Source organism: Cryptomeria japonica, chromosome 9 (assembly GCF_030272615.1).
Source record: "Cryptomeria japonica chromosome 9, Sugi_1.0, whole genome shotgun sequence".
NCBI classification, from domain to species: Eukaryota; Viridiplantae; Streptophyta; class Pinopsida; order Cupressales; family Cupressaceae; genus Cryptomeria; species Cryptomeria japonica.
The window spans coordinates 264,943,567-264,967,365 of record NC_081413.1 but is presented as its reverse complement, the minus strand read 5'-3'; the positions used below and the strand labels follow the sequence as shown (position 1 = coordinate 264,967,365).

Here is a 23,799-nt window from a genome sequence, read left to right as displayed (position 1 = left end):
TCACATTTTATATCGATTTCACACAATTCTCGAAGTAGTTTTGTAATTGTCTCATAAATGAAAGATAAACCTATACCAACTTAAATCACATCAATGACTCTTAACGCTACTGAGATCACTGTTGAGATCATGGTAATACATAAAAAACTACAAACTTTATATAGGCCTATCAAAATAGCAAACTATTGTAAATGAAAATAGCTCATACACATAATAAAAATCTAGAAAATCCTTAACAAATTCAACTATTTAATTATAGATAGTCATCGTCAACACTAACAACTTCAAAATCACAACTATTGATATCATATTGTTAAAATTATCGAACATTAAATTAAGAAATTTATAACACCTATTAGGCTGGGTCCATAGGAATTTTTTAAAACGGGTGGTCCCATGAAATTTGTAGTGCACTTCTGCTTAAAAATTTAAGCTCCTAAATTGAAGGAAGCTGGTGGTCCCATGAACGTAATTCAACTTAAAAATTTAAACATAAATTCTAATTTCCTTCTAAATTTTTTGTTGGCGGGATTCATTAAATATTTTTTGGTGGGAAACAAATTATAATTGACAAGTGGCATAAATTAGGGGCTAATTCTAGCCTCACCCCATTTTCACCCACTCAAAAATGAAAATCTAAAATGTAGGAGCTTCTATTTTTTAAGGGAAGATTCCAAATGATCCTCTAGCCCAATTTTTTTTTTTTTTTTTTTCCATGAGACCACTTTTTCCATAAAAAATAGAGCCCAAGCCCCTCCCATGAGACCCCACCCTTAAAACATGTTCAACTATTGAACATGTTATTTTTGATGATAGAAGATCCCATATGAACCCAAAAAATTACACTAAGATGGAGGGACAAGCAATTTCTTTTACACTAGTGGAAGTAAAATAAAATTAAAGAAGCCCTTAATGGATACTAGATGTATTTTACTTATTAACCGGAGGAGAGTTAGGGTTTTGTATATGAGCCGCGGTTTTAGCTTTGGGAAGCCCATTTTGTGAAGGGGAAAACGAAGAGTGGAGGCGCGTAAAATTGTGGTGGTGTGTGCAGGCAAAGAAGGGAGCGAAGTATGAAGATTGTAGCGGCTGTATTGCTCGCTGCGTTGGGCGGTAACACCTCCCCTTGTGCAGACGACATCAAAGGGATCCTCGGGTCAGGTACCCATTTCCCTTCTCTTAGCTTTATCATGCTTTCTCGAAATGATTATGGCACAGTGATAATACGGAGGTGTGGGTTTTTGCAGTTGGGATTGATTGTGACGATGAGAGAATAGAGCTTCTGTTGGGTCAGCTGAAAGGAAGGGATTTGGCGGAAGTAATAGCGGCAGGAAGAGAGAAGTTTGCATCGGTTCCATCAGGTGGAGGTGTGGCAGTTGCTGTTGCTGGCGGCGGTGGCGGCGGTCCAGCAGCTGCGGCTGCTGCCCCCGAAGCCGAAGCCAAGAAAGAAGAGAAAGTCGAAGAGAAAGAAGAGTCTGATGACGTAAGTAACTCTACGCCTAGGGTTTTGTTATTTTCATTTTAATGTTTGGTGTTTCGTCATTAATGGGTAGAGAATCCTTCATTTTTTCCCCTAAAATTTGTTAGGTTTCAATGAATACAGGGTATTGGCATGGTTGTGTTTATTACCAAGCTTGGTCATTAAGTCAAAACCTAGGAGTATAAATATATACAATGTAAAAATTAAATGGAAAAACAGTACTTTTTTGAAATTGCGATGGGTGCCTATTCTTCGAATTGAACATGTTTTTGACTGAAAATGCCTTTTAGTTTTGAGCCGGCAAGAGGTTCTAGGATCTAACACAGAACACTCCTTTCTCCTGTTCTTGGAGGCGCATACTAATAACAGATACCAAATAGTTGTTCCACAAGTGGTTGTGTTGACTTTAGACTAGACTTCTAATTGCGTTAGATACACTCTCTCTGTTTAAAGCCCGATAATCTCATTCTGGCATACACGACAAGAGGGTTGATGCAACGCGATTGGTCTTACCTTAAGGGTTATTAAGTTCAATTCATTCCAACAGAGGGAAGACTTTTAACAGCCATTAATCTTGAATCTTTCGAATATATTATACTTACTAATTGCCATAAAACATGGATCAGGGCCACAGTTCCTAGATTTACTTCTTAACTTACCACTGTTCTATGATCTCTTATTGCCAGCATACAAGATGTAGGTACATTTCCTGTTGCTGCTTTGTGAGAGTTCGGTCTTGTAGGGTCTTTGAGGTGTATAGATTGCTCCATCGTTTTTTCATTGTATATCATATGTTTTTGTTGTATCTTGTATATTTCCTTAAAAATTTTGATTTAAGTACTAGAGTCCCACTTTTGAAGTTTTGGGATGTCCCAGTATTTCAGCTATATCTAATACATCATATTACCCACCCTTATGCTTGAACATTGAAATGATACAAATTGCCATTTTGAAGGGCCATTAACTGTGACACGGTGTAATTTTTGAGTGAAAACTCTATAATTAATAATTAGTTGTTAGGAAATAATAGCTTTAGATCCAGTGTTACATTTTCAAATCGTTGTCCAGCATGAATGGCATTTATGATGAGCTATGGTCTATTTGTAAATGCAAAAAGCTGGTAAGTGTTTTTATTTTTGCTAAGTTTACAGGTTCATCAAAAAACCTATCCAGGTCAGTCCAATTTGAACCTGGTCTGGATTAAGAACTAGTTCGCTTGTTAGCCTGTCTAGGGATCAAAAAAATCTATGTAGGTTCATTTGGGACAAACCCGGGCAAGCTTGTGACAAATTTGGACACATTTTCAGGCTGCTGTGATGAATCCAGGATTTTCTATTTTTCTGCTTTTGACGAATTTTAACACATTTCAAGGTTGAAAACTATTCACAAAATTTCTTTTTTAAAAAAAAATTTCATCCATCTGGGCTCATTACTTCAGACATTGCAAGAGATAAAACGTGCTGTTGTCTGATCCATTTGAACAATATTATTATAGGTGCTGCTCAGTTGCAAAGCATAATCTGAGCACAATTAAGATGAAAAGAAAACTCTTAAGTGGGAGGCATCACAAACTGTGGATGAAAAGAAATCATTTTACCCTCTCTCACCTCAGTCAACTCCTTTAGACATAACATCACAATAATTTTCAATAACGTTTCCTGAGAGGGAGTATTACTGAAGTAATACAACAATTTTTATTTCAGTGAGAGCCATAGAAAATGTCTTTTTATATTTTTTTAACAAAATGTTAATTATTTAATAGCCTTCATGTTAGTATTAAGAATTTTAGAATATGGACATGTTTTTATTTGTTATGGTGGTCTTCTATAATTTAAACATAGATGCTTGTAGAATACAATGAGAATTTAGAGGCGAAGTTTATATGTGTATACACACACTTTTTAAATGTTTTTGTGTGGACAAACCCAAAATGAACCTGATCTCAATTTTTTTTTGTGACTGAACCCATGAACCGAATTTGAGCCAGTACTAGGATTGGTCACCTAGTATTTTTGGTTGCCCCTTTTAATATTTCGTGCCTCAAATGTTTAGAATTCTAATATTGCACGGTATGTTCTAAAGGGCATACTTGTTATATCAGCCAGATGGGGTTGAAACCTCAAGTCTCATAATAACTTATTTCTAGCTTTGGTTCTGCTTTCATCTGCGTAGTTAACTTCTGTCCACAATCCATAATTGAGAATTTTTAAGGCTTGCCTATTTTTTGTCAGAAATGGTGAGACACGGACCAGCTAGGACTTGAACCTAGGACCTTCCATACGTTGCTGGAGTGCTCTACCACTGAGCTATTGGCCCCTCTTGGACCAGTCCATTGTTGGTTTGAGTGCGGCTTATTTCCAACACCAACACCCCCCTTTAAGCCACAACTCTCGTGTGCTTGGGGCTCCTAGCTTGGACGTGACTCTAATACCACTTGTTACAAGTATCGTTGTCGTTGCACCAAAAGATCGACTTGTTAATGCTCGATACAACCACTAGATTTATAGAATCCACAGGAGGTGATTAAGCCATGTCACAAACCCAAGCACTACATTGCACAACACAACACAAGGAGACCAAGGGTGCACACCTTGCAACAATTCCCCTTAGTGGAAGCAACGGGTTTGAACCTGTGACCAAACTCTGATACCATGTTGAGACATGGACCAGCTAGGACTCGAACCTAGGACCTTCCATATGCTGCTGGAGTGCTCTACCACTGAGCTACTGGCCCCTCTTGGACCAGTCCATCGTCGGTCCGGGTGTGGCTTATTTCCAACACTAACAAGAAATGGTATGTTGTTTAACCATGTATTCTTTCAGATTTGCATCTTATCTACCAACTCCAGTTCCGTAGATTGTCCATGATAGCCCACATTTTTCAAAAATAATGATAGACATAGTATATAGGATAGTTTTTGAAAATAGGCATTGACTTGGGATTTTGACATTCATTGTAATAAAGTCTATGAATTAAACCATGTAGACTTGTTTTTCATAGATAAATGTTGGGTTCTATAGGTATCCACACCTAGCAGAAAACTTAAACTAACTTAAGTATACAAATGTTTTAAAAAGGTTGAGTTAAACAAAAAGCTAACACAACTTAATATTACAAACCAAAACCTTGTTGGATACAAAAAATGAAGACAAAATCATAACCCAAACAAGAGGTTGCAAATCCATTAATGAGATGGTTGTGGACCTCCATTTCTCCACCATAGGCTCTACATGGATTCTAAGCTCAAGGAAAGTCTACAAAGTGGTCTTTGTGACAATTGTCAAGGGCAAGGAGGACATGTAAATTCGACTAGAGATCTTCAAGGGTCTATTTCTCAAAATCATTGGGAGATTAACCACATGAGGCAAATCTTGGTTAAAGTGGATCATGTTCAGTTGGCTTGGCTACAATTAAATAATTTCTTAAAAAAAATCATGTTCTCACAAATGCCACAACCCATTTTTTTTTTGCACTTCCTTCCGATTTTAAATTTTTTTAATAAGACAATCCTTTTTAGAAGTGAGAACTCGACTAATATCCAATCTCTTACAGCAACATCCAATCTTAGTAAGAATTAACTTTTGAAGAAAATTTGTTGGGGGGTCTAATCACTACACTCACATTTTTTGGACTAGTACTCCTTCAAGGATGCATCAAGGTTCAACTTTACAAAGCAAGATTAGGTATTTTTCAAGAAAAAAATACCTTTTTTTTATCTCAATTATCATATTAATTGGGGGATCATGTACAATTTTTCATTGTGTTGAAGCTTTGTTACCAGGGCCTCTTGACTTTGGGCACATAACCATACCAATGGGTTTGGGTATTGTTCTCGAACCTAAAATTGGGGATGACAATGCATAATAATATAATTAACTAAGTAGCTTATTAATTATTTTTAATTTATGAAATTAATTTATTTTAATATTTTTATAGAATTACTAATAGATTTAAATTAGTTTAAAGTATTTGAAAGTATTATTAACATGGATAGGTTTATATATATTGGTTTCTAAAATATATAATGAAAATATTAAATTATCATTTGTAAATTAAGATAAATTATTCAAATAAATTATTCTGTAAACACGAAAGGTAATGAAGTTAACAAGATAATATATTGATTAAACTTTCACTTAATCAATTTTGTACACAAATTTGGACATTTATTCTTGGGCAGGCTTAAGGGCTTATTTCCTCATTGGCAGCTTAAGGTGTGATTAGAGCATCATTGATTGAAAGATCTTGATTATGGAAGGTAAATGTTGGATGAATGGAGAGATTAGAGCAATCAGCCAACTTGAATAAATCTGATTTATTTGACAATACTCTATAAACAATAATCTCTCCATAAATTTTTTGGTACAAACAATTTACAAAGCATTTATGTGAATTTGGAAGACAATTTTATTTGGGAACAAGTCCCCAAGCACCTCGTGTTTGGGGAAATCTCAAGGATGGCCACCCTAACAAGTTTCAGTTGGTGGTGATGAGGGGGAATCTTATCTCGATTCTTGGATCTTGCGACTCTTGGACAACATCTCCATGGATGTGCCTTACTCATCGAGTTCTCCATTCAATTATCGACACATGGAGACACATTGAGACTGAGCGAAGAATAGGTAGATCAATCCATATATTAATAATTTTTAAACTTTAATATTTTTAGTTTGATACTATATCTTATATTTAGTATTATCTTATAAGAGAAATATTCATATTATCATTTTATCAATATTTAATATTAATATATTATATATATATATTTTTAGGCAAATATTGTCTAAGGGGACATCTCTCAACCTTATTAAATTGTGAAAGTTACATCGGTTCATGCATGAAGAATATAATACCCTTTGGACATTCAATCATCCTTTCCAGTTGTGATGGAGAGAAAAGATCTCCATTCTCACTCACAAAGGTGCTAAACTATCAAGATTCCTCTCTACAACTCCACCCCTATACAACATTAATGCATTTTGGTCATCTTGTTTTGTTTGATAGCTTCATAGTCAAAATATTTGCAATGTGCCAAAGAGTTACTATGGGGAGGGGATGACATGTGAAATTGACAGACCCAAGAAGCCACAATAGATTTGATAAGATTTTGTAAGTTTCTCACGACTCAACCGTCGAGATGTCATTTAATTATGACATTGAGGTCCTTTTATGAACTTTTTAATGGCTCAGTTAGATAGGGAGTTTGTGGCTTTGTTGGCCTCATGGAGAACATGTGAAATTGTGTATTCCCCTAATAATTTGAGCAGTAAGCTTATTCTTTCAATATAAGCCTTGGATTTCCAGCTCGAGGTCGATTTGCTAGTTGTAGCATTGACAACTATAAGTGAGTCTCCTTCGTTGTCAATGCGCTTGAGTTCTTTACCAACATAGAGTTTAAGGCCTTCATGGAGTGTGGTTCACATCATTATGAGAGCCTTTGAGCAGCTTGATAGAGCCAACCCAAACTAGGGCACCCTTTCTATTGTGCAATAAAAAGCTAGTGTTAGATAGTTCAGGGTTGCCTCGCAATGCCTTATCGAAGTTCAATTTGAGCCTCCCAGACGGAGGCAACTTGTAATGAGCTTCTCCTCGATTTGCCTTGGTTTTGTCAATGTCTCCCTTTGGCATAATAAGGTGCAGCCACCTTTCCGTCATCTTGCTATCCCAACTGCAAAAAAAATTGCATTTGTTGAGCCTCACATTTGAGTTAGGTCCTCACTTATTCCTACCTCCATTTTGCTTAGGAGAGAGCAAATTAATTTTTCTTTATTTGTGAAGATTCTCTCATTATGTTCCTTCCATAGGCACCAAATATTTTGGGCTGGCACCTCTATCCACAAACCCTTCCACACAAAAACTTTGTATAATTGAGGCCAAGTGGAAAAAACCTCAAACAAATTATTGTGGAGAGGCCCTGACCATCCTAATTTGTTGTAGAAGTGATTCCAACACACTTGCACCACCTTGTATTGTAGGAGAAGATGATTTGTTGTCACCTCATGCTCTTTGCATAAGACACACCTATGGGGCTTCTCAATCCCAATCTGTTGGAGTTTGTCCCTAGTCAAGATTCTGTTGTGCAAAGCAGTCCATGCAAAAGTGTTTGCTTTGGTAGGACATTCAACCCTTAATAGAGATCCTTGGGGCATGACCTATTACCCTTGTCTGATTTAGTATTGGCATATCCCACTTTGACCGTATAGGAGCTTGACTTTGCTGCACACCAAACTAGCTCATTATTGACGGGGCCCAAAAGAACATGCCTTTCCCCCAATTCATCGAGAGCTTGATCCCTTCATGATTTATTGAGCATATAAAAATTGTTCCACTTGTAACACTGCATCACGTGCTTCTAAGACATTGTGAAGAAGTTACACACCTTCTCACCCAATGCCATGGTGGTAGCAAGAATGGCATTAGATATACTATCGAGCGCTTTGTAGCCATTCTAGGAATCATGCCAAAAGGAGGCTTGTTTCCCATTTCTAATGTGCTAAGGGAGGTGATTTGTAATGATATTTATGCACTTGTTAATAAAGTTCCAAATGACCTAATCTCTTGGTGGATTAGCAATTGTTAAAATTTAACTGGGGTCTTGGTTGTCCAAATATTTTAATCTCAAGAGTTTACTCCAATATGTATCTAGATGCTTAAATATTCTCCTAATGAGTTCGACTCCCAAAGCCACCTTCTCTTCCAACAATCCATCTTCTTTACATATTTTTCTACTTTCTTGTTCCACAAATCGCCTTTAACCTCGTTCACGAGCAAAGGAATGCCCAATTAGATAGAGGGGAGGTGATCAGCATAGAAGCCCATCATTTTTGTGTCAACCTTTGCTACAAATTCTTGGAGGTATTGAAGATGATGTTAGAGTTTGATTGTCATTTGGCCCGAGGCACTATAAAACTCTAAAGGTTATTTGAAATAGTCTCTACTTTAGCAAGTGTAGTCATTCCCAACAATAAGGTGTTGTTTGCGAACAACTTGTAAGGGTGGGAAGACCAGAAAGCACTTTGATCCCTCACCATTTGCCATGCTTTGCTCTCTGTGTGACTTCACGACTAAGAGCATCAAACATGATGACAAAAAGAAATGGGGACTGGGGATCGCCTTGCCATAGCCCCGTATTGCTTTGGAAAAACCCACAAGGAGCTCCATCAATCAAAATAGAATATCTTGGTGTTGAAATAAAACTAAAGATCCAATCAAGCCGTTTTATGTTGAGTCCAAACTTCTCCATGATCTTGAGAAGGAATCTCCACTTGACTCTATCATAGGCCTTGCTCACATCTAACTTAACATTTTACCAATGTTCAACTCCCTAATGGAAAATGTTATGAATGGCTTCACGAGCAATGATAATATTGTTTGATATGTTTCTGCCAAAAGGCTTCAACTTGTTGGCCATTACTTTTGAAATGATTTTATATACTTTATTACAAAGTGAAATTGGCCTCAAATTCGGAAATGCTTCACAATAGGATTTCTTAGGAATGAGAGAAAAATTTGTATTGTTGATGCCCTTGAGGATGATACTCTTTGGTTTGGTTTCTCTTAACATTATTTTGAAGTCGTCCGTAGGCGGCGTTTTGATCGAGTGGCACCCTTTCCTTTTTGATTTTCCAGCTATGCTCCCCGTACAAAACACGCGAGCCAGGTGTCGTCTTGGCGTTGCTTCTGTTCGCTTGCTTTTCTCATTCGAAGTTTGGAGGAACGCGGAGTTGTCGTGTGGCTCGGGTTTTTAATGACATGGTACTCCTCTCGGCCCCACCATCCATTGGGTAAAGGTAAAGACACTTGGTGTCTCTGCGTTGCGCGATCGAATAATCTCTCAGCGCTCGTTTTTGGTTCATGAATCAGTCTGCGATTTGGATCGCAATTTTCTTGTTGGGCAGGTGCAGGGGTCGCCACGATATGGTGGAAATAACAACTTTGGGGGTGATTTTGCTGGGTATGATCTCGCGGTGTGCCACGATAGGTTTTCTGGTCAGAAGCGGTTGCTGGAAGGTTGCTGATGTTGTGAGTTGTTAGTTGAGCCGGGGGCTCTATTTATGCTTATGTTTTCCTCGTTTAGAGGGTTCAAACATTTAGAGAGTTTTTCTAAAACTTTGGCTCATTAAGATGCCTTTATGTTAATGATTTAGTGAATGATAATTGTGTCAGATTGTGCCTATGGCCTTTGTGATGATTTTATTTGAAGCTTAATATATTAACTTCTGTGCTGTTTTCTAGTCTATTAACTTCTGTGATATTCACTGTGAGACTTTGCAGATTAAACTATGTCATGCGACTTGTTATCTGTTAGATGAATGGTAAAGTGTCATTTTATGTTAAATGAGCTCTTGTTGAATTACTCTCTCAAATGGTTCTGGGCATGTAGATTGCTGAATGAGCTTTAAAACTGCATATCTCTGAGTTTTATATGCTATTAATACTGTTATGAAACGCATTGGTGTATTGCCTAAGTAGTGTAGATCATTTGCTTTAAAGTTTCCTCTTTCCCCTTTTCTGCCTTAACTATATGAAGAGCCGACTTCTCAAACCCGGGGGTCATTTAGTGAGTTTCGTGCAAACGGTCCCCCATCACCGAATTTCCCAGAAGATTGTTCAAGTTTAAGGTAAAATTAAGAGTCAACAGTTTCCTCTACCACGTGCCAAACATCTTCACCAATGACATCCTAGTGGACTCGATAAAATAGAGCAAGGAACCCATTTTGCCTCGGGGTTTTGTGGAGGTGCAAGTTAAAAACAGCCTAATTAGACCCTTCAAGCGTAATTGACCTTAATAACCACACGTTCTCTTTGCTCTTGACCAACCTTGGGATATAATCATTGAAAGAATTCTTAAGAAAGTCCACTTTGTCGTGATTATCGAGCCTTGGAAGTGGAACCCCAAGCGATTGGATTTCCCTAGGGTTAGTCAAGATGTTGTTGTCATCCCTTCTAATTTGTGTTATCCTATTCATACTCTTTCTCATTTTGAATGAGTTATGATTTTTTTTGGTATTTAGGCCCCCTTCATTTAGCCAAACTTCATGGGATTTGGACTTAAAAATAACTTTCTTCCCATGCCAGAATCTCTTGATGTTTTGCCAATAGCTTCTTTTCCTTTTAATATTCAAATTGAGTCATCCCATGCTTAATTACGGATTTGCTTAGCATTGCAAGTTCCTCTTCAAGCTTTTGTTTTTTGATGAAGATGTTACCAAACACTTCCTTATACCATATTCCTAGTTTCTCCTTAAATCATTTTTAATTTCTTGTGGAAGATGAACATTAAGGTTCCAATCTCATTCCATGGCTCTCCCTACCATAGCTATATATTTGAAATCCACTCCAGGTGTCTAATGCTCATTTTCTTGAATCAAAATTGATAGTGTGGGCGAGAGACTTCCTCCAAGACTTCCAGGTCAACTGGAAAGTGATCCGATATAGCAATCATCTAAATCTAAGAAGCATGTAAAGTAGGCCAATTTAGCCATGCCTATGCAATAAGGAAGTGGTCCAACCATTTTGCAATGTTGGAGAAACCCTTCCATTTGTTGTTCCATGTGAAATGCCTTTTGGGAGGTATGGAGTTAATAAGTTTGTTTTCCTCCACAAAGGAAGCAAAGTCTATTTGTGCCTGTGCTGATTGCCCAATGCCCCCAAGTTTCTCTCCAAGTCGAGGATGGCATTAAAATCCTCCCCCTAAGACTTTTATTTGACAAATGCTCTATGTTGCTGCTTTGCTCCAACTACAATTTTCTTGGATGCACATACACATTGAAAAGGGTGAATTATAATGCAGATTTTAGGCTTTTGATGGAGGCCTTTTGCTAGTTTGTTGAGGAAGAGAGCAAGTTCACACGCACCTTGTTCAATTTTAACAATAAACTCAAGTTGGCAGAGGCATACATGGCCTCCACAAACATACCACTACAACCTCTACAGTGCTTTAGAAAGAGATCTGCTTCCTTTAGTGAAAGCTTTTCTTATTGAAGAAGAATGATTTCGGTCATTTGAGATTCCAAATGATGCTTGACCACGTGCCTTTTTTTTGGGGCATTTTAAGTCCGACTTTCAAAGTGAGGATCTTCATTGCTTCCCAAGGGGAGGTGTTTCCTCCCTTGGTTCTTGATTGAAGCAAGTATGACTTAATGGAAGTTTGTTCTCTTTTGAGGCCATCTTCTTCCATATCCTTCTTGTCTGACTTTCTTCCTCCTTTACCTTTGAGAGAACACCCCTGTTTGAGTTTCCAAAGCTCTTATATGATCATACTGTTTTGGAGTGTTTATTTGAAATTTCTTTGTTCCCCCCATACCCAATAATTGTCTCCATCAGATTTTGCTGAAGTAGATCTTGATTTTTAGAAGGGCACAATGAGGTCAATCCTTTCAGAGGAGGCCTTCTCTTCATCCTTAACACTTGTAGGTTGAATTGGATCTAGAGGAGGGTGATTCTCAATCTTTTTCGTCCTTGGCTTTGAGCTTCGAATCTTGTGCCTCACACACTTTTGTATCTTTCACGATCCATTTGAGATGAGCTGGCTTAAGGCACTCTCCCACAAAGTGGCTCTTGCTTCCACATCTTATGCAGAAAAATCTTCGCTTCTCCATCTCCACAAGTTGGTCCCACAACTTGATCGATGAGAAACGCCAAATAGAATAGGGGATTTGATTGATAATAATTAGTTTGATTAGTCGAAGTTCCCCAATACCCAAACCAAGCACTACCAATCATTCATGGACTATCCCCCTTGTCCAATATTCTAGAGGCAAGTTGTATAACTATCCAAGAGGCTTGATCAGAGGGGGTCTTTGACTTGGGGTTGAAATTTTGTTCCTCTCTTTGTAAGAATATCAAATTGCCTTCACATCATGAGGAGGTCTTTAGTACTTCATTTTGATCCGTCGTGTTCTTGAATTCTACAATGAATAAAGATTTTGATAGGAAACTCACATCTATTGCCTTTTTCCAATTGTCTTCTACCCACAATTTGACCTCCTCAATAAGTGTCGTTTGACATACGATCTCTACTTCTTTGTCAGTGATGGATGAGACATCAATATTGCAGACCCCTTCATAAGCAATATTAGGCTGATTGACAAAGGGTCCCTTGTCATTATTAGGGCACTTTCTCTTTTTTTGTCTTTCTCTTGCTCTTTTCCTCTAGAGGCTTGGATTGGGTATAAATTTTGGTCTAGAGGGATTCAATTGGCGCTTGTTGCCTAAGAAGGGTTTGGATCTTGGGGAAATGTTTGACGAAGAAAACGTCGAATATCTCGGAAACCTTGCTAGGAACCTTGCCACAACTTTCCATCTTGCTCTGCCCTTTCTCGCCATCTGTAAGCCTGCTTTTCACACTCTTGCTTGTCTCCGGTTCGCTCCATCAACATTCCTCACATTTAGATTTGTGAAAGAAGAAAATTGATCAGGTTTATATATTATAATATTTATTGTTGGTAAGTGAAGATGGTGAGGACTCAGAATAGGAATATTATGAATATTAATTGAAGCTATTAGTTATCACTGTTTATTGATTTTTTAAATATTGATACAAATCTGAATATTAATAAAAGTTATGATTATATCAATATTAATATTAATACATATTATATTTTTTATATTTCAACATATTAATATATTTTATTTTTGTTATATTTATTTATTATTTATTAAGAAAAAGCTACATGTATGTTTTTGTATGGATGAACCCAAAACAAACCCAAACCCAATTTTTTTGATTCAATCAAATTGACGAACCTGAATCCAAACTCATACGAGGACTGGTAAGTTGGGCTATTGGTATTCCTAGTAAGCAACAGATGGAATTGGATTTGTTGTTGCCAATCTACTAGATTTGAGATCATGCTATCTAGAGAGATTGAGGGGCATATATGGATTAATCTTCTTTTCTTTTTATATTATACATTTTATTTTTTTCTGAATGGACTTTATGCTAGCCATTGGGTAGAGCGTGGTAATTAGAAATAGTTTCATGTAACTCGAAGTATTCTTACTTCATTAATGGTACTCTATTGCTTACAAGGAATACTGACTTCATAGTTTCCTAATAGCTATGCTACACTATTACATTGCAATGGGTGCTTCCTAAGCTGCTATTTTAAAGTTTGTTCTTTAAAATTCTCTCTTTAATTACATCCTCGGTTATCTTTTTGGCTGATATGTGTAGTTGAGGAGAACAGTTTTGATATCTTTGACATCATCTATGAATAATCCTGTTTTCTAATTACTTCAAAACTTAAAACATGGCTGCAGGTAACCCACTTTGACTCATGAATGTTACCATTTCTTAATATTTTTTGCTGATACGTGTAGTTGAGGAGAACAGTTTTAATATCTTTGACATCATCTATGAATAATCTTGTTATCTAATTACTTTAAAACATAAAACATGGCTGTGGGTAACCCACTTTGAGTCATGAATGTTACCATTTCTTAATGTTTTTTTGCCACATTTTTAGAAAGTTGCTGTGAAGATGACCATGCAGACATCAAATCTCCCATTTTAAGATGGTCTGTGTGTGGCTATACTATGTTACATTTTAATTTCCAATGTAGTGTTAATAGCTGCATACATAACTGGAGCTGAAGGTGAGGAAGCTATTCTCGGGATTGAAGTTGGAAGTTATCCATCAAGAAATCTGTAATGTAGAATCATCAGCCCATAAGATAACTATTGCATTCCCTGAGATTGATAAGGATGGCAAACTGATCATGCTGTTTCTAGCTACCCATTTATTTAGGTCTGAAGGAAGGTCAAATATGAAAGAATCTGCAAGTTGCATCCTTGGAAGTTAGTTTTGTTATGATGTTCTGGATGTCTTCACTTTATTCTTTCTCTGATTGTACTCTTCCATCCTGATGATGAATCACAGAGGGTGATTCAAAACGTTGATGCAAAAAATTCATACACAATCAAATCCAGAAAAAGTAGGACTCCAATAAATTTTTAGTTTTGTCATGCTGTTCTTAATGTCTTCACTAACATATAGGCAAATTGAGAGTCGCTAGAGGGTTGAAAATCATTGCACTTTATGGACATCTGTTTCAGAATAGTAACCATTTGATGTTGAGATTGAATGAGGACGAGGGGTGATTTTATTACTCCAACAAGGATAGGATATTAGTTAAACAATTCTGTTCGTTTATTTATATTTTTGAGTCTTTAAAGGTCCGTTATTGATGTTTTTTGAATCGTTATTCAAGATATGGTGGTTTATTTCCTGATGAATTTGTATAAACCTGAGTCCAACAAATGTCTAATGATGATGTCAGTTTAGCCAGGAATTGTTTGCATGTTGTTCACATAGTTTCCTTGTTTCAGTTTAGCGCTTTTGTATCGATACTGATGACTTAATTTTGTTTGCAGGACATGGGCTTCAGTTTATTTGATTAGGGTTTGCCAGGCACATTTGCTAATGGCATCAATATTTTGTAGTAGGAAGCAGTTTAATGTATGTCAAATGGTACAAAACATTCGAATTTATTTTATTCGATTTTAGTCACGAGGCTAAAAGACGGTTCAGGATCAGAGTGAATGAAATGTAGCTTGATAGGTTCTTTAATATATGGTTTACTTTTATGATGCTTTTTCATAATTTTACTGGATGTATTTTTTAACTTAAAGCTTATGAGATGGGTTGACCTTTAATTTTTGACCAACTTTTGTTTCTGTTTGAGGCAAAAAAGCATGGCACTTATATCTAATGTGGTTTGTCTGTATTGTGGGATCAATGACTGACATGGAAATTTATGCAAAATAGGCGGAATCAAAATAATATATATACCTTCACTGAACCAAATCCATTCCTGATGGAAAGCAATTTCTTTTATTGTTTTGTACTGGTTTTACAGTTTTTCTTGAATTTTTTGAGCACACAACAAAGTTCACTGCGTATGAGATATTTTGCAACAATCTACTTTTACCGTTCAATTTAAAATTTAAATGTTTCAATCACTCCATGTTCGCGTCACTTCGATAGATGTATCTCCTACGCCAACATTTTATGCTGAATTCATGTTTGTGCGTTTTGAATTTGTTTTGTTCATGAATAACGATATATTTTTATAGCAGAAGAAAATTTCATTGTGTTTTGCACTGACAATTGTGTTTTTGTTTTTTGCGCCATCTAATTTGTTAATGGATTCGTTTACAACCAGTTTTAGATGATCATGAATATTTTAGTAGATATTTGGCATCTCTTTTTTACGAAGTTAACAAAACGTGTTCATGTATAAATACTAATTTGTCTGGTTATTCAAGATTTTTCGCTGAATTGTTTTATTTTTTCGCATAAACTGTTAGTTACTTGCATCCAAACTACATTATTTTATAAATTGGTTTTTCATTTTAAAGCTCTCCATAGGTTGAGGGAAGCTGGTTGATTGAAGAGCAAAATAATCTGATATGAATTTTAGAATTGAGAACTATTTTTTTGTTGTATAAAAACCTGGTTTAAGGTTCCAGGAACCAAAAAAAATAAACATCACGGCCAAAGGAATTGAGATAAACTATTTTAATTTCTCTATATATTGCATGCTATTTATAAGTGCTTTGCAGATTCCTTATTCTAACAATGTAATTTGCAACACATGCATGTTGGATTCTGACCACATTAGATGATTTCTTTATTTGGGAAAATAAACTACTTCTAGGTTTAATACATTAAAATTCAAACACCAATTATTTTGGATTAATTTAATAAATAGATATGGGTAATAAGTAATTAATCTTGTAATCTGGACTCGATTGCCTTCAATTTGAAAATGACACCTTTGTGTTTGTATGATATTCGTAAAATTTAAATGGTTGATTTCTTTTGTGGTGGATTGAATATATGGATCTAAATCTTTTTAAGAAAGCGTGGATCTGTTCTATAGAGTGTTATCTTATTGATCTTTTGTTGTTGCTCCCTCATTTGCTCAATCTATCTGCTTTGCTATTTGAATTTATAGTATTTATGAATACTTGTATATGCTCGCTAGATCACTCCAAGACAGCTTAGGTCAATTCTTGGAAATGATTGGCTGTATGATTATAGCAGTGATTGAAACCAACAATCTCTAAACATGTTGACACAGTAGACTTGTAATGTAGCTTTAGATCATTTTATGTTATATAATCTTGACCTATTAGATCATTTTATGTTATATAATCTTGATCTATTGAGCCTTCTTTGCTTCTTTGATTTGTGTCATCTTGGAGCTTCCTTTTCCCCCTTCTGTCCTAGGTTATTTGCCCCTATCTCCTTTCATTCTAAACCTCACAAACTCCCATTAATCTCGCCAAGTTTAAGTACAAAGCTATTAGATCCCTTATAACAACCTTAGCCATCAAATACATAATCCGTCTTTGTGAACTCTTCTGTTCATCTTTATTGTTTACCCATCGCCTTCCATACACCACTTGGTCTTAGTTTTGGACCCCCATGGTTTATCTTTTTTATCATCATTGTTGCATCTTTATTACCATCATATAGATTGGAGTATACACATTTTCCTAGTTTTATATGTGGAATCTTGTTTAAATTACCCTTAGGAGGATTAATTGAAGGATAGTCCTTATTAACGCTTTTGTTTTGTAGGTTTTTTTCTAGATTGATTCCTTCGTGTTAATCACTACTAGAATCTTGCTAATTGAAATCCGCTTGATATTGAGATTGGTTGGTATAGGCTTTAATGGTAGTGCTTGGCTTGATTACCATGGATACATTTCATCTGTCTCATTGGCTTCACATGGTTCATCAACCTTTCCCTTGGATTTTGATTGAATCGAGACGAAGAGGTTAGTTCCTTTGCCAACCACTCGAGTAAAATAGAGCCTCGCATGGTCGGTAGGTCGAAATAGGGCATTCCTTTGAGGAAAACCTTGGTGGAGGAAAGCTTGCAGCTTTTGAATGAGGGAGGGCCTTGGGCCTTTCATGGGTTTTAGCGATTAGAAGATCGAAAAATTTAGTAGTGGACACTTTAACCTCCTTATTAGGGATATGTCAAATCGCTTAATAATTTGTAGGAGGGTTTCAAAACAACGTACAAGAAGATTTGTGCATATTTTGTAGGTTTTAAAGCAACTTTGAGGAAGATTTGTGCATACTTGAGATTGATGACATAAAAAATCAGTAATTGACATAATAAGTTTCGCTAGAAATTCTAGGCGGTTTGGAGCACTTGCCATACCTACCCTTGTTGAGACATCCCATCTCCTAAAAGTGTTGACCTTGGGTCTTGTCGAATGTCAAAGGATAGATCAAGTGACTCGTATTTATGAGACCTCTATGTGCACATTCTAAGCTTTTTGCAACTATCACATCTAGTTTGTAAGCTACATGTTTTTATTTTTACCGTGTTTTTATTTCTTAGCTCCTAGCCTAGTTTATAGGTGATTTGTGTCAACTCAAAACAAGTGATGGTTGAGAGAAATCCATCAAAAGAATTTGCATATCTTCCTCAATAGTTTCAAGATATTTGGAGTAAGTTCCAAACTCACTCGCCTAGGAACACATGCACGATATGGTGTGCTCCTTATCCCTACATAATGAATGTAGGAACTAACCTTGGCCCTTTTGCGATATGCTAGTGACAAAAATTTCCTTGGTGTAATTGAACTTCCTTTTGAGTCCATTTGCTACACTAAATTAGTTGAATCCTAAATGCACTCCCTTCAATTTATTATTTCTTTATTTACCTTCAATCTATTATTTCTTAATCTAACCTCGTCTACTTGCATGTTTCATTTATCAACTTTTGTACAAATTGAATTATAGTTCTTGAGATTTGATTGTTTTAAGCATTGTACTTTGATATATGTACAAGAAATATCTAATATATGATTCATTTGTACATAAAATAACACTTAGTTCTAATGCTATAGTAGGTAAGGGTAAATATTTGTTTTTTTAGGTATACTATTTTATTTATCTTCTCTATCTCAAACACAACACACATCCCACACATCACTTTTTATGGGTGAGTCATGAATACATGGTTGAACTTAATGTGATACATCAAACATTGTAATAAGGTTGACTTTCTTATCAACTTTGTTAACTTTTCATTGTTGATCAAACAACAAATGCATGTCATGTGGAGCGATCCATGACTCCACACAAATATTTAAACTCAATTTGAGTTGAGTTTTTTTTTTGATCGGTAAGAGGCTGAGGCCAAGAATTTTATTAATTATTTTAAAGTTTACATTACTCCACTCGTGCGGCCGCTGGTAGGAAAGAGTGGAGGCGAGAAAACCTCCGGCCTTGCTCGGGACCATAGTCCAGCTAGTCCTGACTTAATATACAATAATTCCAGATTTTAATACATCAACACCCCGGGCTAGGGTGATCAGGAGGGGGTGTTTCTATTTTACCCCTCTCTTACAAGCCCTAATTTACAAGTTTCAAAAATCATTTGTCCCTTAACTTCCACCTGCATGGCTCTGAAGTTGTTCTTTGGTTGTATATAGTATCCCTTAATTGCTCGGGGTATACCTGTTTGGCCTGCATGGTTAGTTACTCAAACACTAGGCAGATTTGTTAGTATCGATCAGTCCATTATCATAAATGAAATTTTATCTGTAAAGCTAGAGAGATACCTTAATAAACTATCCTATGAAACCTATCCTCATAGAACATAAATAAGAGATATAAAACTTAAAACTGAGTTGGGTTTCCAAATTCGTTTATCTTAGGCCCAATCATGATCAACCCAAGACCCAACCAAATAAGGAGTCTCCAACTTACCAACTCTTGTTAATGCTCCTGGATGCGATCCTTGAGAAGGATGAGATCCAGGCTACAATAACAAGAGTAGGTAAATGGGATTCGGTCAGTCCCACCTCCCTTTCCCTATAAATTTATAGCAGAGAGGATGACAGAGTATGATAATGCCAGGCTGGATGTAAATTTCTGTCCAGACCCCGAATTTTGCATGTTAGCCACCTTTAAACCATAGTCTTAAGATATGACAGGCGGATAGCAAAATATAGAACTTCAACAAGTGGCACTAGAGTTACTATCATTGATTCGTATTCTAAAATATATACCATCAGTGTGAGTAAATACTAGTAAATGCATGCGTTCAGATGCTTGCTAATATCTAAAGTAAATATTCGAATTACTGGGTATCCAGAACAAAATGCTAAAATATGTCTATATAAACATTTGTCTTTAAGATTCGATACACATTACTATTTTACCCCAATCATTGTTAACTATAGATAAAACCCTGTTTTACTAGATTTAGTAATCTACTTTGAATCACCAGTATAATCAAATAATTAGTGGCAAGAATATCTCCTGCAAAAATGACCCTGTTTTGTTATCAAGAGTTATACCCTATTAAAACTGAAGGTAAGAAAATAAGATTGCGAGGTGGGAGAGGAATGAAGTATGTATCGGAGACTGAATATTTAGAAGAAGGCAGGAGCAGGAAAAAAAAAATGAACATGAACAATTTTACCTTCCTTTATGTAAATATAGTTATATAGGTTAATGCTTATATATATATATATATATATGTATTTATAAATATCTGACTATATATCTGTAGAACAAGATTGTACTCATGAAGGGCCTGGGATGACTATTGGTAACTGAGACTACCAATAAAAGGAGATGTATCAAAGCAAAAACCCTTATAATCGAAGCCTCAAAGCTTAATTAACACTTCCCCCCATATTTATGCCTGAAGCATGAGAAAGACCCCGGAAAGCAGATTTCTTCAAAGAAAACAGAGATTGAAAGATCCACATTATGCCTTTATATAATCATAATCACATATCTATATATTACTTATGGATATATAGCTTCATGTCTTCATGAATCAAAAAACAGCAAAGAGGCAAAACCATCTCAAGTCCATCGGAAAAGTATTGAAAGATCATCTATGAGGCATTCCTATTCAAAAGATTAAAAGGCTGTTAAGCGTATTGCTTCTAAGTATTCTATAACTGCTAAAACAAAAAGGATTATTTTTGATAATGTAACTGCGTCCTCGAAGAATGCCAATCCAAAGGGCCTTCATCCTTTCTTGCACAGCTTTTGGGGGGGGGGAGGCCCGGAGCTCTCTGGTGCATCTGCTGAAAGGACAATAGGGGAACGAGGGAGAGGCACATGATCAGGGATGATCGTGATATTCTCCGCCTCCAAATAGTTCTGCAGCCACTTCTCACGTGGGGGTTTCTTAACTTGGAGAATCCAAGAGAGAAATAGGAAATTCCTACTTTTGACAGAGCGCAGAGCTTCAAAAGCCACCGGGTCTTCAATTACCAGAATAGGGGAGCGAGGAACTGGGATATTCTTTATGATAAGGATATCATAGTCCCGTGGTTTGGGAGCTGTGAGTTCTTCATCTATATTGACCATAACCCATTCTAATTCACCGAGAATGTCTTTAATGAAGACCTTGCATAATTTCGCCACTGTGTCCCTATCCTTCTCAAAATGCATTGCAAGGGCTAAAAACATAGCTGCAATATCCGAGTTTGCTCTGGTTCGGTCCTTGTTCATAATGAAATCCTTCCCTAGAAATTTCATTACCGCTCCAGAGATCAAAGGGTTATGTTGGACAAGAATACCTCTCAGCCTCTCGTCCTTAATCTCGCCGACGAAGGCCATCTGACGTTTCAGCCCCAAAAGCCTGAGCGTCGTATCCATTGTAGCTTAACAGAAAGAAAACTTAGCATTCTAAAATAGGACTTGCACTCTTAAAGCTGCATAATGAGCAACTACTAAAGAGTAAATACAAAGCATGGAGTGCAAACTTCAAGGCGCAAGATCATTATTACTAACGCCTACAACCATCAAGCGAAGGGTACCTCAACTGTCCCATCACTGCGGGGACATAAACTCGACTTTGCAAAGAGCTGTCAAAAGGCCTTGATCGAGAAAGGAAGTTGACGCGTGATGTCCGGCAATAATATTTCATACGACAACTGAAGCTCTCAAGCTATAGGGGTTTGGAAGATGAAAAATATAGAGGTAGATAACTAGGTAGGCTTAAGTCTTAGAGGAAGGCCACCTTTACAAAAATAATATTAGCTTTATATCCATGCCGCATATACTTCGATAAAATATGAAATCATGTTTATAAACTCAAACTTATTAATGTATGGTTTAGTCTCCTGCTAGTCCTCAAGCTTATCTAGACAGGGCAGCGAGACAATATAAGGCTACATTTAGGTGTAGCCTAGTATGAAGGGGAAAATGAGGCCAGATAAATCACAAAGTATCTGTATGAATCTTTAAAACCTATCTGAATGAAGGTGAGAGGTAAGAGGAGATATTCCTAGAAGGTTAAATAAATAATTGAATATTTAAACAATGGCTCTGAGAATATATGGATAAGCGCCTTAGAGGATTTGAGCAAATAGAAATGACTCTCAATCTAAAGATAAGCCTGCAAGGATCCGAACCTGCCCAGATATATATATGCTTGAAAATATATATATATATATATATATATATATATATATATATATATATATATATATATATATATATATATATATATATATATATATATATCTGTGTGTGTGTGTGTGTGTGTGAAGAAATATATATGTGTATGTATGTATATGTACATACATTCATACATACATACATATGATTGTATATATATATGTGTATGTTTGTATATGTGTATGTATGTATGAATGTATGTATGTGTTTGTGCATGTGTATATATACACACACACACACATATATCCATACATATATATACACACCCATATATATACATACACCCATATATATATATTAGAGAAAGTTTGAGATCGCACCAAATCTCCTTATAGATATATATATGGATATGTAAACTATCTAGATATGCTTATATATATATATATATATATATATATATATATATATATATATATATATAAGATTAATGATTATCTGATAGGAGACTAATAATATGAGCATCTGTGGAGGGAGAGCTATTCTGTCCCAGATAGTTCTACAAAGGTTCTAGGTTGCAGGAGTGGGAGATTTGTTTGTGTATGTAGATATAAATATATGCCTATAGCATGACTGGATGGAAGGCTAACTCGAGGAGGATCTAGATGACAATTACCAAATACGAGTATAGGGGTGTTTAAAAGAGGGGTCTCTTCGCGATCTTGAAGGTGGGGGTACTAACTGGATGGAGAGGAAAGATTAAGATGAAATCAAGGGGTTAAGCCTCACTGCCTAAGCTGAAGTGTGGGATAGCACGAATATGGAAATACTTCTATGAGTATATGATTGAATGAACTGCAGGGTTCATGGGAAGGTTTGAATAGGGAGCTAATCCGAGGTAGCTAAGATCTAAGCAAGCGAGATGTGAGGGGAGGGAAGGCATGAGGACAGATACTGGGGCAATGAAGAGGACCTGGTCTTAGGTTGGCATAGAAAGGAGCTTGATGCCATTAGCTCCCAAGTTGGCTAGCTCATCCACCCTTTTATTGCCTTCCCTATAGATATGATTAATTGTAAACCTATGAAAACCTTTGCATAAGTCTATAGCCTTTGACAACAAGGTATTAAGTTTCCAATTAGGCATGCTCCCTTTCCTTAGAGCATTGACAATTATAGCCGAATCTCCCTCAATATCTAAGAATTTAACTTCAAGTTTCCTGCATAAGAGCAAGCCTTCCACCAGGGCCATCAGTTCTGCCCAGTTGTTTGTGTTGATGCCAACTGGAGAGGCAAGGGCTGCTATTTCTTTGCCTTCCCAGTTATGAACAACGCATCCAATCCCGGCTTGCCCTGGGTTGCCCCGGGCAGCCCCATCAAAGTTTAGCTTCATCCACCCTTCACCAGGGGGCTGCCATCTGCATGTCGCCCTTGATTGGAGGCTGGCCATAGGGCCTACTCCTACAAAGGGAGGAAAGGACAAGCCCTTCCATCGTTTTTCCATCTTTTCATCCCAATAAGATATAGAGGCATTTTTTAGTGAGCCTGAGGTAAGTCTATTGTTCACAAGCTCAGTGACAATTGACTCTATCTTATTGATGATTCTTAGGACATCTAGTTTTTCATTCTTAAAGAGACGCCTATTTCTCTCTTTCCAAAGTTCCCACATTATGGATGATGGAAGAGCTCTCCATAAACCTTCAAAGAGACAGCCACGCTTAAGGAGAGGCCAAGCCATGAGCATCCCTAAGATGGTGTTGGGAAAGGCTGCAGACCATTCAAGTTTATTGGTGAACCAAATCCAACATTGATGAGCAAAGGGATAGTTAAGGAGTATATGATTGGTGTCCTCCTCATCTGCTTCGCAAAGAGGACATCTGCTAGGACCCTAATATCCCATACGCCTAAATTTGTCCGCAGTG

At 36.6% G+C, this 23,799-nt stretch overlaps 2 protein-coding genes across 2 annotated transcripts; one reads left to right on the top strand and one right to left on the bottom strand.

Annotated features, from left to right (window-relative positions):
• The first annotated feature begins 966 nt into the window (after nt 1–966).
• On the top strand, nt 967–15,152 carry LOC131061902 (large ribosomal subunit protein P2A). The gene is made up of 3 exons (XM_057995751.2): nt 967–1,161; nt 1,248–1,483; nt 14,860–15,152. The coding sequence occupies exons 1-3, from the start codon at nt 1,074–1,076 to the stop codon at nt 14,884–14,886; spliced, it is 351 nt and encodes a 116-aa protein (XP_057851734.1). The 5' UTR covers nt 967–1,073; the 3' UTR covers nt 14,887–15,152.
• A 7,707-nt stretch (nt 15,153–22,859) lies between these two features.
• LOC131061876 (uncharacterized) lies at nt 22,860–23,381 on the bottom strand. The gene has a single exon (XM_057995731.1). The coding sequence runs from the start codon at nt 23,379–23,381 to the stop codon at nt 22,860–22,862; it is 522 nt and encodes a 173-aa protein (XP_057851714.1).
• Between the last annotated feature and the right edge of the window lie 418 nt (nt 23,382–23,799).